At 44.6% G+C, this 13,032-nt stretch overlaps 1 protein-coding gene across 2 annotated transcripts in view; it reads left to right on the forward strand.

The window, feature by feature from the left end:
* Nucleotides 1-12,218: 12,218 nt before the first annotated feature.
* Nucleotides 12,219-13,032, forward strand: part of FGF14 (fibroblast growth factor 14) — a 411,580-nt gene continuing 410,766 nt past the window's right edge. For both annotated transcript variants that reach the window (XM_072853684.1, XM_072853700.1), the window contains exon 1: nucleotides 12,219-12,426. In XM_072853684.1, coding sequence (XP_072709785.1) covers nucleotides 12,219-12,426 — 208 coding nt within the window. The remainder of the gene's footprint in view (nucleotides 12,427-13,032) is intronic.

Genomic DNA, 13,032 nt, shown 5'->3' on the forward strand with positions numbered 1-13,032 from the left:
TTCAAAAAATACTGGACCCTAGGTTATTTATTGAAAAGCGCAACTGTTTTCTGCTTTGACTAGTTTTCCACAGCAGTATTTTCATCCTTGCCAGCTGCCATCTGAGTTGGACTCTCTCTAGAACTCCATTGAAATCTAATACATGTTGGAGGCAGGATTAATTAATATAATCAGTAAGCTATTCACTCTTCAATGACTTCTGCAACTCTTGTCTTGCCATCATTCAGTGTGAAAATGAGCCTTAGCTGAAGAACTGATCACTGAATTTCTGCAACTCCTGTGACATCTGAACATATATTAATTTTTATCAAGCTGATTTCTAGAATTCTTGATTTTGCTGCTCTAGATCTCACTTCAGATGGGTAATGCGGTTAAAACAAATATACCTTTAATTCTGGTTTTTAATGCTTTGTTGCTTTCTCTGTTAAATGAAAACTAACTAAATGCTGCCCCTGAGCAGTCCTTTTTTTATTTAAAAAATAATAGCAGAATGGCTCAGATGTCTCCATAGAGGATGATTACACCATTATTCTAGGCCATCCTCTGCACTTATTTGTATCTCTAATAATGAATAGCAACTCCAGTGATTTGACAGTTACTCCAGATTATCAAGAATGCAAATGGGAAACAAACTTGGGCTTTGTTTTCCAATGGCACTCTCATTTTAACACACCTCATTTTAATGTACCTTGTTCTACACTTCCATGACACAAGCCACAGAGCAGTCATTTAGTGTAATATAAATGCAAGATCTAAGATGTGTGGTAGATACATTGTCAGTCTCTCTTGTAATTTATTATTTACAATATGTTCTCATTCATTTGCAGTACAAAAGTACATCACTATGTGTTTTAATTTATTGAATAGTAGATTGTTACCTCTAAGGCCCATGTTCCAACTACAAAGTAAAGCTTTTAACTGGAATATGTTTGGTGATCACTGTGCAAACTCTATGCAGTACAAGTGGCTACTCAAAAATGAACATATTAATGTAGCTGAAGAGCTGGTGAGTTGCCCTGATCAGACCTGAAACATCATTTGGGTGGGGAAAAAATATGAAAAAAATGTGAGCATCTCACAGTGAATATTTTTCCTTTGTAAAAAAAATATTTTAAAAAAAAGTAGTTTAGAAAGGTATTCTAGATTAACAGTTTGTTCAGCACAAGTATCCACTAGATATGAAGAGAAAGACCTGAAGAAAGAAGTTATATGTGTAATTTAGCACATTTCATCCTAAGGCAAGATTGCGTTTATTTTGTCTTCACTGTCTTTATTGGAGTTGCTAATTTTTTATTGGTATAGCAAAAAAGAATCCATTCTGGATCCTTGTTTTTCAAAGAAATATTGCCAAAAAAGGACTTGAGACATAATTCTCATTCATAGATAGGCCTTGCTACTTTATTCTTGCAGAATACAAGATGTTAGAGTGAGTGCAACTGTAAATTCCCTCCAGGTTAAAACCTTTCATACACTAGAGTGACAATAAGGGGGCTTGAGTGTAAATGAGGATAGCAAATGCCTTTGGAAAAGCTTTGCCTTCCATTGCTCTGTGGTCACTTACACAGCCTGTATAGTCACTTACACCTAAGCAGAATAAATGTAATGTAATGATAAATCAGAGGTCTCGACTTATCCAATCTTTTCCAACTCTTTGTATACATGATAGCACCAGGAGGACGGCAAGGGAGGACATGACTTCTGTGTGGTGCAAATCTCTACCCCATGCAGGAACCTGTAAAGGAAAAACTAGAAAAAAAGCAAAGATGCTACCTGGAAGAACATGTTAACTGGAAGAACATGGAATAATAATTGTAGGACCAGATAAAGAGCCTTTCACTAAGTGCTAACGTACTGCTTGCTTTCCTCACTGAAGAAGCTGTGGCCAACATTTTCAAGCTCGGTATTTAAATCAACATTGCCACAGAGCAATCTAAATAAATGTCCCAATTTTCAGATTTGATGTACTGTTGCAGCTTTTCTTGGCTCCAGAAAGTATGAGTTCTCAGCACCTCAGAAGATCAAGCTGTTTATGTGGGTGGTGATCATAGTAGAAAGTTAAACCAATGTAGCTTAACTTGCACGTGCAGAAACCAACATGTCCGCACACAGGGTATTTTTCATCAGTAGATGTCTGGCCTACCTACTATTTTACTCACTTTGTTGCCCATACACTAATTTTTGAAATTAACCCGACTAGTTTTCACTTTCCATTTATTGGCATTATATGTAATAAAGCATTGGATTCAACTTGCAGATTAAGGCTCTTAAATGTAATCTCTATTATGGAGAGCTAGTCAGTGGAGTCAGTGGAATCAAGAGTGGTTTTCAGCTGACCTGATGCAAAGCTGACTGGTGTCCGTTTTAGGGTAAGCTGAAAAACTCTAGACTAGAGTCCTCTCTTCTTTAGAGTCCATTCACTGTGCTGAGGAAACCTCCATTTACTACACTGGGAACAGAGACAGCTATCTCACACATAGACATATATAGATTATGTGTAAATACACGTAGACATCTTAGATTTAGATCTTTTAAACTGGGAGCTGAAATCCACTTGCTATGACTGTCATCAGGCATCAAAATTTGAATTCAGTCTTGAATAGTCACTTTATACATCCATTATAGAATAATTGCATTCTTAGATGTAAAAAATTTAAGTCCTGTTACAGCTGTCATCTTTCAACAATACTCATCTGTTAATAAGATCTCAGAATCAGAGCATATAGAAAACTCATACAGAACAACCGAAGTAGAAAGCATGGCTTGGGAGCTAAACAATAGATAGTTTTCTTGGTGCGGTCTCTACCAAGAAAAGATTTTTCTTTATTTAGACAGGAAGAAAAAGCAAAAGTGGGTCAACTGGGAGGACAGATTTCCAAATCTCAGTTGTGGCTCAATGGCACAGCAAAATTGCCTATCAAGGTACTCAAGCTAGATCTGAATTAATTCTGTCTTGGGTAAGCCTTAGCTACTTTTATGGTCGGGGAAAAAAAAAGGAGAATAAGTGTCTTTGTTCTTCTTGATCACTTCTGCTGTGGAAATGGTTAGTGATAATGAAATCTGGCATGTAGAGGGCTCTCACTGAAAAAAACCAACTCTTGGCACTGTCTCTGCTTACTAAGCTCTTTAATTCCTTTAACTGTTTTTTGTCTTATTTACCTGGGCTATTCACAAATTGTTTTATAGCATCTGACATATACATAATATACAACACAGAAAAAGTTTCAGTCAGTGACCTTAGCATTATGATCTTGGGGCAAGTCCTTAAAGTATTGCTTTCAGTGGGAAATACCTAAATATCTGTAATGGTTGGGCTGCAGCTCCTAATTTTAGACACGAAAAGAGTGGAGAAGAGTAGTGTCACTAACTCGTTCCAGCAAGCAATTCAGCGGATCGTTCTTTTACTCTTTGTCCTAACACTCATGAAAACACATGCATGGAAATTTCTCATCGTTCATTATGACGATGCTAGGAAGGACGGTGTCAGAGACTGTGCTGGGAACAGCACAAAAATAACTCCTTTTTTCCTTACAATGACAAATTTTTACAGAGCATTCACAATTTCTATGTCTCCCTCTCCTGAACGAGGGAACTTCACCAGCTCTCCAATACACTTCTGCATTTGTAGATGTGCTGTGCTGCTGAAGGAATCAGTCTTTGTCATGACTTGGGAAACGAAAGGGAAGACCCCTCAGCTCCTTCCTCAGTTATGTTTAATACCATGTTTTCCTTTGCCAATTGATATTTCAACCCTCTGCCTATGCTGCACACAGCTTTGCCTTCCCTCACATCTGGAGAGGCAGTGCTGTGGCAACCGCATCCCTTTTAAGTTCATATTGAGAAATACAGCCACGTGGTTCTCCATCAGGCTACTTAAACATGCTTCTCATTTGTACCTAACTTGGGAAAATCTACATGTCCCTGCAGTGTGCCAGAAAAAACCAAAGGAAGAACTAGAAATGTGCCCCAGCTCTCTCCTGAACTTGACATGTTTGTGGACATGTCAGGAAAGAGAAAGCCTGGCTCTACTGTAGGGCTCAAAGACCTTCAGATAGGTGGAGGGATCTAATGTCTGGCCCATGTATGCTTTGCTATATTGGACTGTTGTTACAGATAATGGCAATGACAGGATCTAGTGATTAGATAATCACTCTCTTTGGGCCGAAGAGAGTCTCTCGCTTCCAGGTCTACAACTTCAGCCACTGGCTATTATTGTGGATGGACTGGATTCAGTTCTCTGCATAATCAATGGAAAGATAAAGATACTCAGGTAGGGCAGTCTGGATTTCCCCTCTTGCCTCCTGCGGCCGAGTGTCTACAATTTCAGTGAGATCAGTTCCTATGTCAGCCAACTAGATAGGTGAGTCGACTTCTGTCTCCAACTATTTATTACTTACCTGTTTGAAAGGCACTGTTTATCTTATGATAGTTTGATATTGCTGGCTAAATTAGATGCGTTACACAACAAGCCAAGCCTGGAAAATAATTTGTTCTAAGGGAAAACACATGTACTTGATTTAGGTTTTGAATGGTTTGGATTCTCTTCCTTTGGGGGCCTCTGATTTCCTCCTGTGGATGACGATTATTGTTTCAGAGAACATATGTGTTGATATGAAAATACTGAAGATAAAAATACTTCACTTCAGGAGAAAAGTCCTCTCTGTCCAGCAGGTACATGTTTGCAAATTCCCCTGCTCTGCTTTGATGGCAAACAGATTTCTGCTGTCCCTTGGTGATCGATCCTCATGTTCACAGTGCTGCATTGTCTACACATTTCACTGCGATTTGTTTAAATAGCTTGGCAGCCCACCGCACCACCTTTTGTGCCCACCACTTTAATTGGTGCAGCTGCTGCCTTAGGGTGCTCTGCTAAATGGCGCCAAGGCAAATATAAACAGTCTGCAAGCACATGTTCAAGCTTGTCACCACTGTACTTCTCTTTATCTTGTCAGGAACTGAGTCTCTGCTTTCTGTATCAATTACACTCTCATTTAGATCAACATATATTTTATGCTTCCTTGTTGGCTCATAGCATGAAGTATAAGGTATCATGCTTTGCTTATGCTTTCATCGATGTTTGCTGGTTTTCTATTCCAAGGATCTTTCAGAGACTTCGTTACTCCTATTCCTCAGGTCAGTGACAAAACACTACAGTATCTTCTTCTTTCCCTACTAGTTTGATTTTTTCACACTTTTCAAATACAATAAATATAAACTGAGACACAAACGTAAAGGCTTTTCGGAAGCTCTGCTGAAGCAGAATTATTTCATTCCACTTAAGCCACTTGAAGCATTTGGCTGTCCTTCACTGACACAATTTTTAATTTAGCCACAGAGCTGTAACACAAATGTTTTGCCCTTTAAGAACTATAAAAGTTTCACTAGTCAGTCTTCATAGCAATTACACATATCTGAAATTAAATCAAGCAACTACAGATACCAAAGCACTGTATCACCTAAACAACTTAGACTAAGCTATTTTTAAGTCTTTCCTCTGTCCTAAAATCTGCAATATTTGCTTAGATTCACAGTTAATTGCTTCTTCAATGCCATTGCCCTTAAGTCCTTGAGACATTTCTTGCCATGTATTTGTTTTATCTTGACTGTAACTGCTTCTTCAATGTTTTTATATTTCTCAAATTACTACCCTCTGCCCTGTAGTACATGCTCTTGCACTTTATGAAACTTCCATTATTGAAGGGAAATAAAAGAGGCAAAATCTGCATTTGAAAGTGGTGCTGGGACCAGGTTTGCTTAAAAATGAATGCCTTCTGCTCTAGTACCCGTAGCTGTATTTTGTTTGTATGACAACAATGATCTCAGATTTGCTACAGATTATGGTTTCTGCAATGACTGACTTGCGTTTCCACAGAGCAAAACACTGCAGTATTAGCCTCGCAATTTGAACAGGGATATTGCCCAGTCCCCTGCCATAACCGGAGTGCTTTACAGCTGCTCGTATGTCGTGGAGAGGCCTGGGCTCTGCTCTCCAAAGTTTCCGTTAGTTGAGCCAGGCTCTGTGCTGAAGCCGGCTGGAGTCGGTAGCAGGGCAGCCCCCAAAAGCACAGCCAGGAGATGGCTGCAGGCAGAAAAGCTCAATCTGTAAATCCCTCACTTGTCTCTAACCCCTGCCAAGTGCCTTAAAGGCGGTCACTGCCATCTGGTTGCCGCAGGTTAGGCGGAGGTAAGTATGGCCATCACAACCTGCTCGGGCACGTCTGCCCCAAGTCTGATGGAGGGAATTTGAATAGGCTTCCTGAAGACAAATCTTACATGTAAACCCACACGAGTCCCTCCCGCATTGTATGTCACCCTGTTTGCTGGACTCTGTGCTCTGCCAGACCATCTGCATTTAGCTTCTCCCTTGGAAAAAGCAGAGGTGATACATACCCCAGTGGACTGATACATGTTTACGGCCCCTGGACCTCACATTTGTCAGGGGAGATGTTCATACAGTTAAGGCACACAGGAGCATTTCTGTGCTTCTATTAACATCTCGTGTTTTTTATAGATTGATGAATGAATTAAATTTTGTCTAACACGGGACAATATCTGAGTTGTCCCAATATGGATGATTCTTCCAAGTTATGTCTTTTATTCTTTCCTGCAAAGACAGATTTAGTCCAGGCACAGTCTTTGACTGTGTTTTACCGGGCTCAGCATGATCCTTGACTAAAGCTCTCTGGCATTACTACATTAATAACAACAAATTGTTCAGCAAAGTGATCTTGGCACCTCCTTGTAAAGCCTTTCACTGTGCTTCCAGTCCAAAACAGGGTAACAGACCAGGGTTTCTCATCTGGGTTTCTGAGTGTCAGACCATCTCATGTAGCACTCAGTCTGCATCGCACTCGTATCCCACCCACCTCCCAGTCACTCTCTCATGAAATCTTACTGTACGGTACAGAGACAGTAGGATTCCTCCCACAATTGCTCCTCCTGAACATCAGAACCTTAGGCCCCTACTGAGCAGGCAGAGCAAGGCCCTTTTTCTCCCGTTCAGTTTGCTCTTTCTTTCCCACACAGGCAATGCCATCATGGGATACCAGGCTGGTAGGATAGAGATAGATAATGGAGGGCACCACTTATGCACATTAAAATATCCACTTTCCTTAGTAACCTAAAACAATCCCAGGACCTCAATATATGTTCACCTTTACCCAGGCTGCCCAACCAGGCATCACCAGTACAGGGCACCAGTGCACCACCAGTTTAGGGCACTGTTCACCTGAGTTGCCCTGCAGCTCTTTCGTCACCTTGGAACAACAGGGAAAGCTACCTGATATTTGGTATCTTGTTTTTGTATGTATGTAGTTATGAATTTGGCTAAGATCTCCTTGTCAGAATATGGTCTATTCCCCATCGTTTCCCTTCCTTTCTCAATAATAAATGCCACCCTTATACTCCTACAGAAATTGGCACTGAGTTGGAACTGGTGGATCAGCATGTTCTAATTTGTAAGATCGTCCAATGTTCACACTCATCCTCTTCATTCCCGCAGGGCGAATGCACCCGTATGCTGAATTGCAGGAGAATGACAATCCCTTCTTCCCTTTCTCACTAGGAGCAAGGTGACATTTCCAAAAAGGCTGGATCCCTTTATCTCCATTGCTCTTGGTACTTGGGCACTTCTTTCTGATGTTCTCTCTGTGGAATAGTCAAAAAAATCTACCATGAAATATGATGAAGAGTTCAGCCTTATCTACTCCCCTAGACACTACCTCCAGCATAGAAGAGAAAGAGATGAAGAGGGTTTCAGAACTAGCTGTCTCCAAGGATGGCAAGAGTCTGCAGTTATAAACATTTCGTTTGGGATACAACTTGTGGGTAAGATGCCTAAACTGAATTATCTGTATATGTGTAAACCCGTGAGCTGAGTATCTAAGCTCCAGTGTAATCAATAGGGATTTAGGAGCTCTATACAGTTGCCTACACACAGATAGCCATCACTGTCCTTTTGAGATGCTCTAGGATGTATTGTGTAGCCTCCACCTGCAGCTCCATAAGGGCCTGGGTCTCCCATAGATCCAGAATCCTATCTGCCATGCCTTATGTTGCAAGATATCCTAGGAAGTCTCAGATGGCTCTGGATGTCTAAGTTTCAGCAGCCAAATCAAGCTCCAGATCTTCATGGACTATAATGGAGTATAACCATCTAGTTCACAGGTAGACATCTAGATGTCTTGTTCTGCAGGCTCAGTCTCACTAAATGGTAGCTACCATCTTTGTATTTTCTAGACTATATGGGAATTATGCAGGTTCTGTATTTTAGAAGACAAAGGAGTTTATGGTTGATGTGTAAACAGCTAACTTTGTCTAATTTACTCTTGCAATCAATGTATACCAAAACTTTCGGTTGAGGGGGTTATTCAGTCCACAGTCTTATGGACTGACTAATATACAAGCTGCTTATATGGTAGTTGTGCTTTGACATCTTGCGAAAACTGTCTCTGTTCTCAAAGGACCTCCAGAACAAGGCTTTGCTTAATTTTCCTCACATAAAAATTAGTCCTCTGATGCCACCACCCCATGAAGATGGGTTACCCGGAATTTGGCTCCTCCATCACCATCATCCTGGCCTCCCACATGGAGTCCCTAGGTAATGACTTATTTTCTCTCATCCAGAAGACAGGGACTCTTGGTAGCATGCTATAAAAGCCAGGGGCCTTTCGTTTTGTTATGTTCTTCTTCTCTCCCAAACCTGCAATAATCTCTATCAGTCAGAGGTCTTCCTGCTACAGCCTGAGTGACCAGAATACTCCGCTGCTGCTTTCTCCCTTCCCCCAAATGAGAACCTGAAATCCCTGGAGGAAGAGCTGAGCCAAATATCACCTGTTGGTTTTTCACTTCTCTTGGCTCACAAGGACTATGTAGATGACATTTTCTTCCACACGTCTGCCCACCTTTTATGCGTATATCCCTCTTCAAGTAAAGTTGTCTTATTCCATGGTCCTAAGACAGATAAGAGCCCTTGAGGGAATGTTTCCTTCTCTTTGTCCAGGCCATTTTTTGATTTGATCGCTTGCACATTGTATGCTGTAAAGTATGAAATTTGTATTTGTTCATGAATCTTCCTACTGTGATAAAATGCTTACATCCAGTTCAGTGTCAGTTAATGATAGGCCATTTATAAATTAATTAAAGTGTTGAAAAGGCTAATTTATAGTTAGGCTAAATAGGTCTAACTATATGTTTTAGACTTTTTAAGGTTGTTATACATATTTCATCTGAGAAGAAAAGAGTTCCTCTGTTTTTTCCCCATTAGGTCAACTCTTCTTTCGAAAGGCTAATCTTTCCATGACTTTGACTTTGCACAAAGAGGAATTCTGAATAAATTCTTGCTCAGGTATTTCTTTGCAGGCCTGTCATGTTTCGAGGACCTCTTCAAGGGCCTTAAGCTACCAGACAGGCAAGGTGAATGTTCATTTTCTCAGCTGAGACACAAAGTTTCCGCTTCTGTTCTAGTTCCAGTAAACCTTAAATCATGTATCACCATCAGAACCAGGCCCCTTCGGTTCTGTAGCCACAATTCCTGACATCTGAATGATGGTGAGATGCTAAAGAGAAGTTTTATGTTCATTTAGAAAGTCGGGAGTTACATGCTAGCCTGAGGGAGGTATATAAACCAATTACTTGGGTGGAAAGCTTGTAAATGACTTTTTGTTTTCTACAGATCACAGACTGTTCCCAGCTATATAATGTTGGCTCTTGTGGTCAAGGGAAGATAGACACAGACCTCAGATATTTTGGGAAGACTCTAGATCAATTTTATATTTGTAGGGAGCTGTGACATATGAGCTACCATGAATAGCACTAGGGCTGCTGTGAACTCCCAGCCAGCTGGCTGCAAGGTGGCCAAGCCAGCTCGTCTTCCCAGCAGCCCATGTAACGTCTGCACGCCAGGAGGGACAGTTCGTTAGCTCAACAGGCAGCACAGCCGAGGGGATGGGACAAGGGAACAAGCCACTTCTTAGCATTAACTTCTTCTGTGACCTTTGCCTCGCTCTCTTTCTAACTTTTCTTAAATTTTATCAGTCAAATTTTGCTTATTTTTATTTTTTCAAACTTGGGTGCTGAGAGGTAGGCACCTAACCCCCCACCCCAATGTTCTGCAGACCCCATGGGACACTTCTCGCAAGGGCTATATAGCCCTTCATTCCTGCGCATCATTTTTCATCTCTGTAAAACCGGGTAATGGTGTTTAAATATCACGTAGGCGAGGATCTGGCAACCAAGCAGTTCATCTATATGTATAAATCCAGATTCTCGCTGAAAGTAAAACTACTGGAAAATTTTTGGTTACCAGCGCTTTTGTTGGTGTGCTGACCAGATGTTTACTCTAAGAGTTTCCCAAACGTCGGTAACCAGACAGAGATCCTGGCAGGGCAGGAAAAGCACACACACAAACCTCTCCATTTTTCCTACTTTAGTCTTACACTTCCCGGAGCAATGGCGGCTTCCACGGCTTCAAGAGAAAATACCAACATCTGACCGTGTCTGAATGAATGCAAGTATTAATAGAAATGTCATAGGTGAAAACAGTGTCCTGGTACTTCTATTTCGTACTCTGTTACTGGAAAAAGTTAATGGTCAAGGAGCGAACCTTTGTCCAAAGAGGTAAAGATGATCATGAAGGTGCATATAGATGACTTTGGTGATGAGAGAGCAGGAGAGGAGAGGAGAGCGAGCTGTTCACTGCCCCATTTCTATCACCTCTGTTTTCTCCTTCCACCTTCTTCTTCTCAGCAGCTCCTTTCTACTACTACCTCATCATCTTTTCCCTCATTTATTCATGCTCGCTGTCCCATCACTTCCAATGCCTTCCAGTATCCCCACAGTCCATCAGAGCATCTAAAGGGGAGAAGGACAACATGGGCATCAGCTGTCAGCTCTTCCAGTGCCACCACTGCCATGCATGGGTGCAACTGCTGTGGGCTTGCTCGGCGCAGCCCTCCCGCCGAGGCCGGGGAGGACTGGTGAGAGGGCAGCGCTCCCTGGGTGGGACTGTGGGGAGCCATGAGGGCACTGCTCAGGAGCTCGTCCGTCTGCCTGGGACCTCTCAACTCGGCTGCGCAGCGGGTGCTTTGTGGGGTTATTTTAGCGCGGCCTCTGTAGGTGTTACGCCGTGCGTGGGAGCCCCCGTCATGGCGCAGGACTCCACCACGCGCGACACCACCCTAACACGAAAGAGACGCCGCTGGCCTCTGCTGAGGCAATCCCCAAACCTCAGCAGAGCGCTTTCCAGGTATGACGCCAGCAGGGACAGCATCCAGAGACACCGTTTTCAGGTTGATTTAGGCGGCTCGCGGCTGCGTTGGCCATTCGTGTTCTCCGAGACCAGGGCACGACCGAGGCGGGCAAGAGCCACCCCGGGGGAGCGCCAGATTTCGGGGGTCAGGACACTTCGCGGGGGGCAGGGGCCCCCGCGGGCAGCCCTGGGGCAGCCGTGGGGCAGCCGGCCCGTTCCTCCCCGCGGGCGGTGCCGGGCCGGGCCGCACGTGGGTACGTGACGGCGCCCGGGGCCGGCGGGGCTGGGCGGCTCCTCCTCCCCCGGCGCCCGCCGGCGACTGGGCGCCGAGGCTGCGGCGGGCGGGCGGCGCGGCGCGGCGCGGCGGGGCGGGGGGTGCTGCCTCCTGCGCGGCGGTGCGGGCGCAGCGGCAGCGGGGCCGGGAGGCGAGCGGCCCGCGCGGGCGAGGGCGGGCGGCGTCGCGGGGCGGCGGCGGCGGCGGCGGGACTGCGGGGCATCGGCGGGGGCTGCGGGCGGGGTCCGCGCCCGCGGCCGGCAGCGGTCTCTGCGCCTCAGCCGGGCTTCGCCGGGTGCCGGTGGTGCGCTCTCCCGCCGCGGGGCTGCACAATGGCAGTCGTTCAGTAGGATGGATCCTGCCGTGGCTTTTGTTCTGCAGATCCACCCATCCTCCTAGCAGTCAAGTACCAGGCTATGGTTTTCTCTCTGGGGATCTTTCTTCCGCGTTTTGCCGGTGTCTCTGATGAGGTTTTGGCCTCGGCTGGGATTTCACTACCTTACTTTTCGTTTGGCTTCACGCTGAAAAAAGGGATTTCTTCTGTTTTCTCTCCACGCTTTTGGTTATAATCCAATGCTGATCTAGGGGGAATAACCATTCAGCCTGGCTGAAAAAAAAGCATCCGTTGAAAAGTCTCAAAGAAATAGACCACGTGAGGAAAAAAAACTGGGAGAAGATCGGAATATAACCATTTTTTCTATGATAAAACTGGTGCCCCTCTTCAGGAGAACTGGTCTCAATTTATTATTATGCAACCACAAGGATCTCTTCTTTCTCAGGGTGTATAAGCTGCTGGATTGCTTTTCGCCCAAATCAATGTGGTTTCTTTGGAACATTTTCAGCAAAGGATCGCATATGCTGCAGTGTCTTTGTGGCAAGAGTCTTAAGAAAAACAAGAACCAAACTGGTAAGCAAAGCAATCCATTGCACTGCGTTGTTTTTCTTTTATGCTACCCTGTCTGTTGCTCGCCGAGGTAGATCTGCAATCCTGCTGAGGGGAGAAGGGGGAAATATAACGAGGCCAGCACGGACATGCATGTGCATACGTGTATGAATAAGCAAGGAGCGGTTTGGATTAGCTTCAGCCACTGCCACCACGGAAAAGAAAAAAAAAAAACAACAAAATCAAAGGCGACCCTAGCCCAGCCTGCACCTCCTAGTTTCTATGTGCTATTTCCAAGGAGGAAACTTTTATATCGCTACCCTTTTCGAGGGGAAGCCGGTAGACCCCCCCCCCGCCCCGCTCCCGTCCCCGGTGCGAGCCCCCCCCGTGCACACCCCCAGTCAGTTTTGGGAAGGGAGCCCGGGTCTCCCGGGGTGGTGTGAGCCGGCCCTGCCTGCGGTGGGCGAGGGTGCCGGGGCTCAGGTCCTGCACAGCACTTTCTGATTAGCTTGCAATATGTCACCCCCGCACACACCCCCACCCGCCTCGCTCGGCTTTCTGAAGTCGAGCCCGACACCCCCCGCCCCCGGCCCGGGGGCTCCCCGTTATCACTCACCCCCCGGGACTCTA

Source organism: Ciconia boyciana, chromosome 1, assembly GCF_034638445.1.
Source record: "Ciconia boyciana chromosome 1, ASM3463844v1, whole genome shotgun sequence".
NCBI classification, from domain to species: domain Eukaryota; kingdom Metazoa; phylum Chordata; class Aves; order Ciconiiformes; family Ciconiidae; genus Ciconia; species Ciconia boyciana.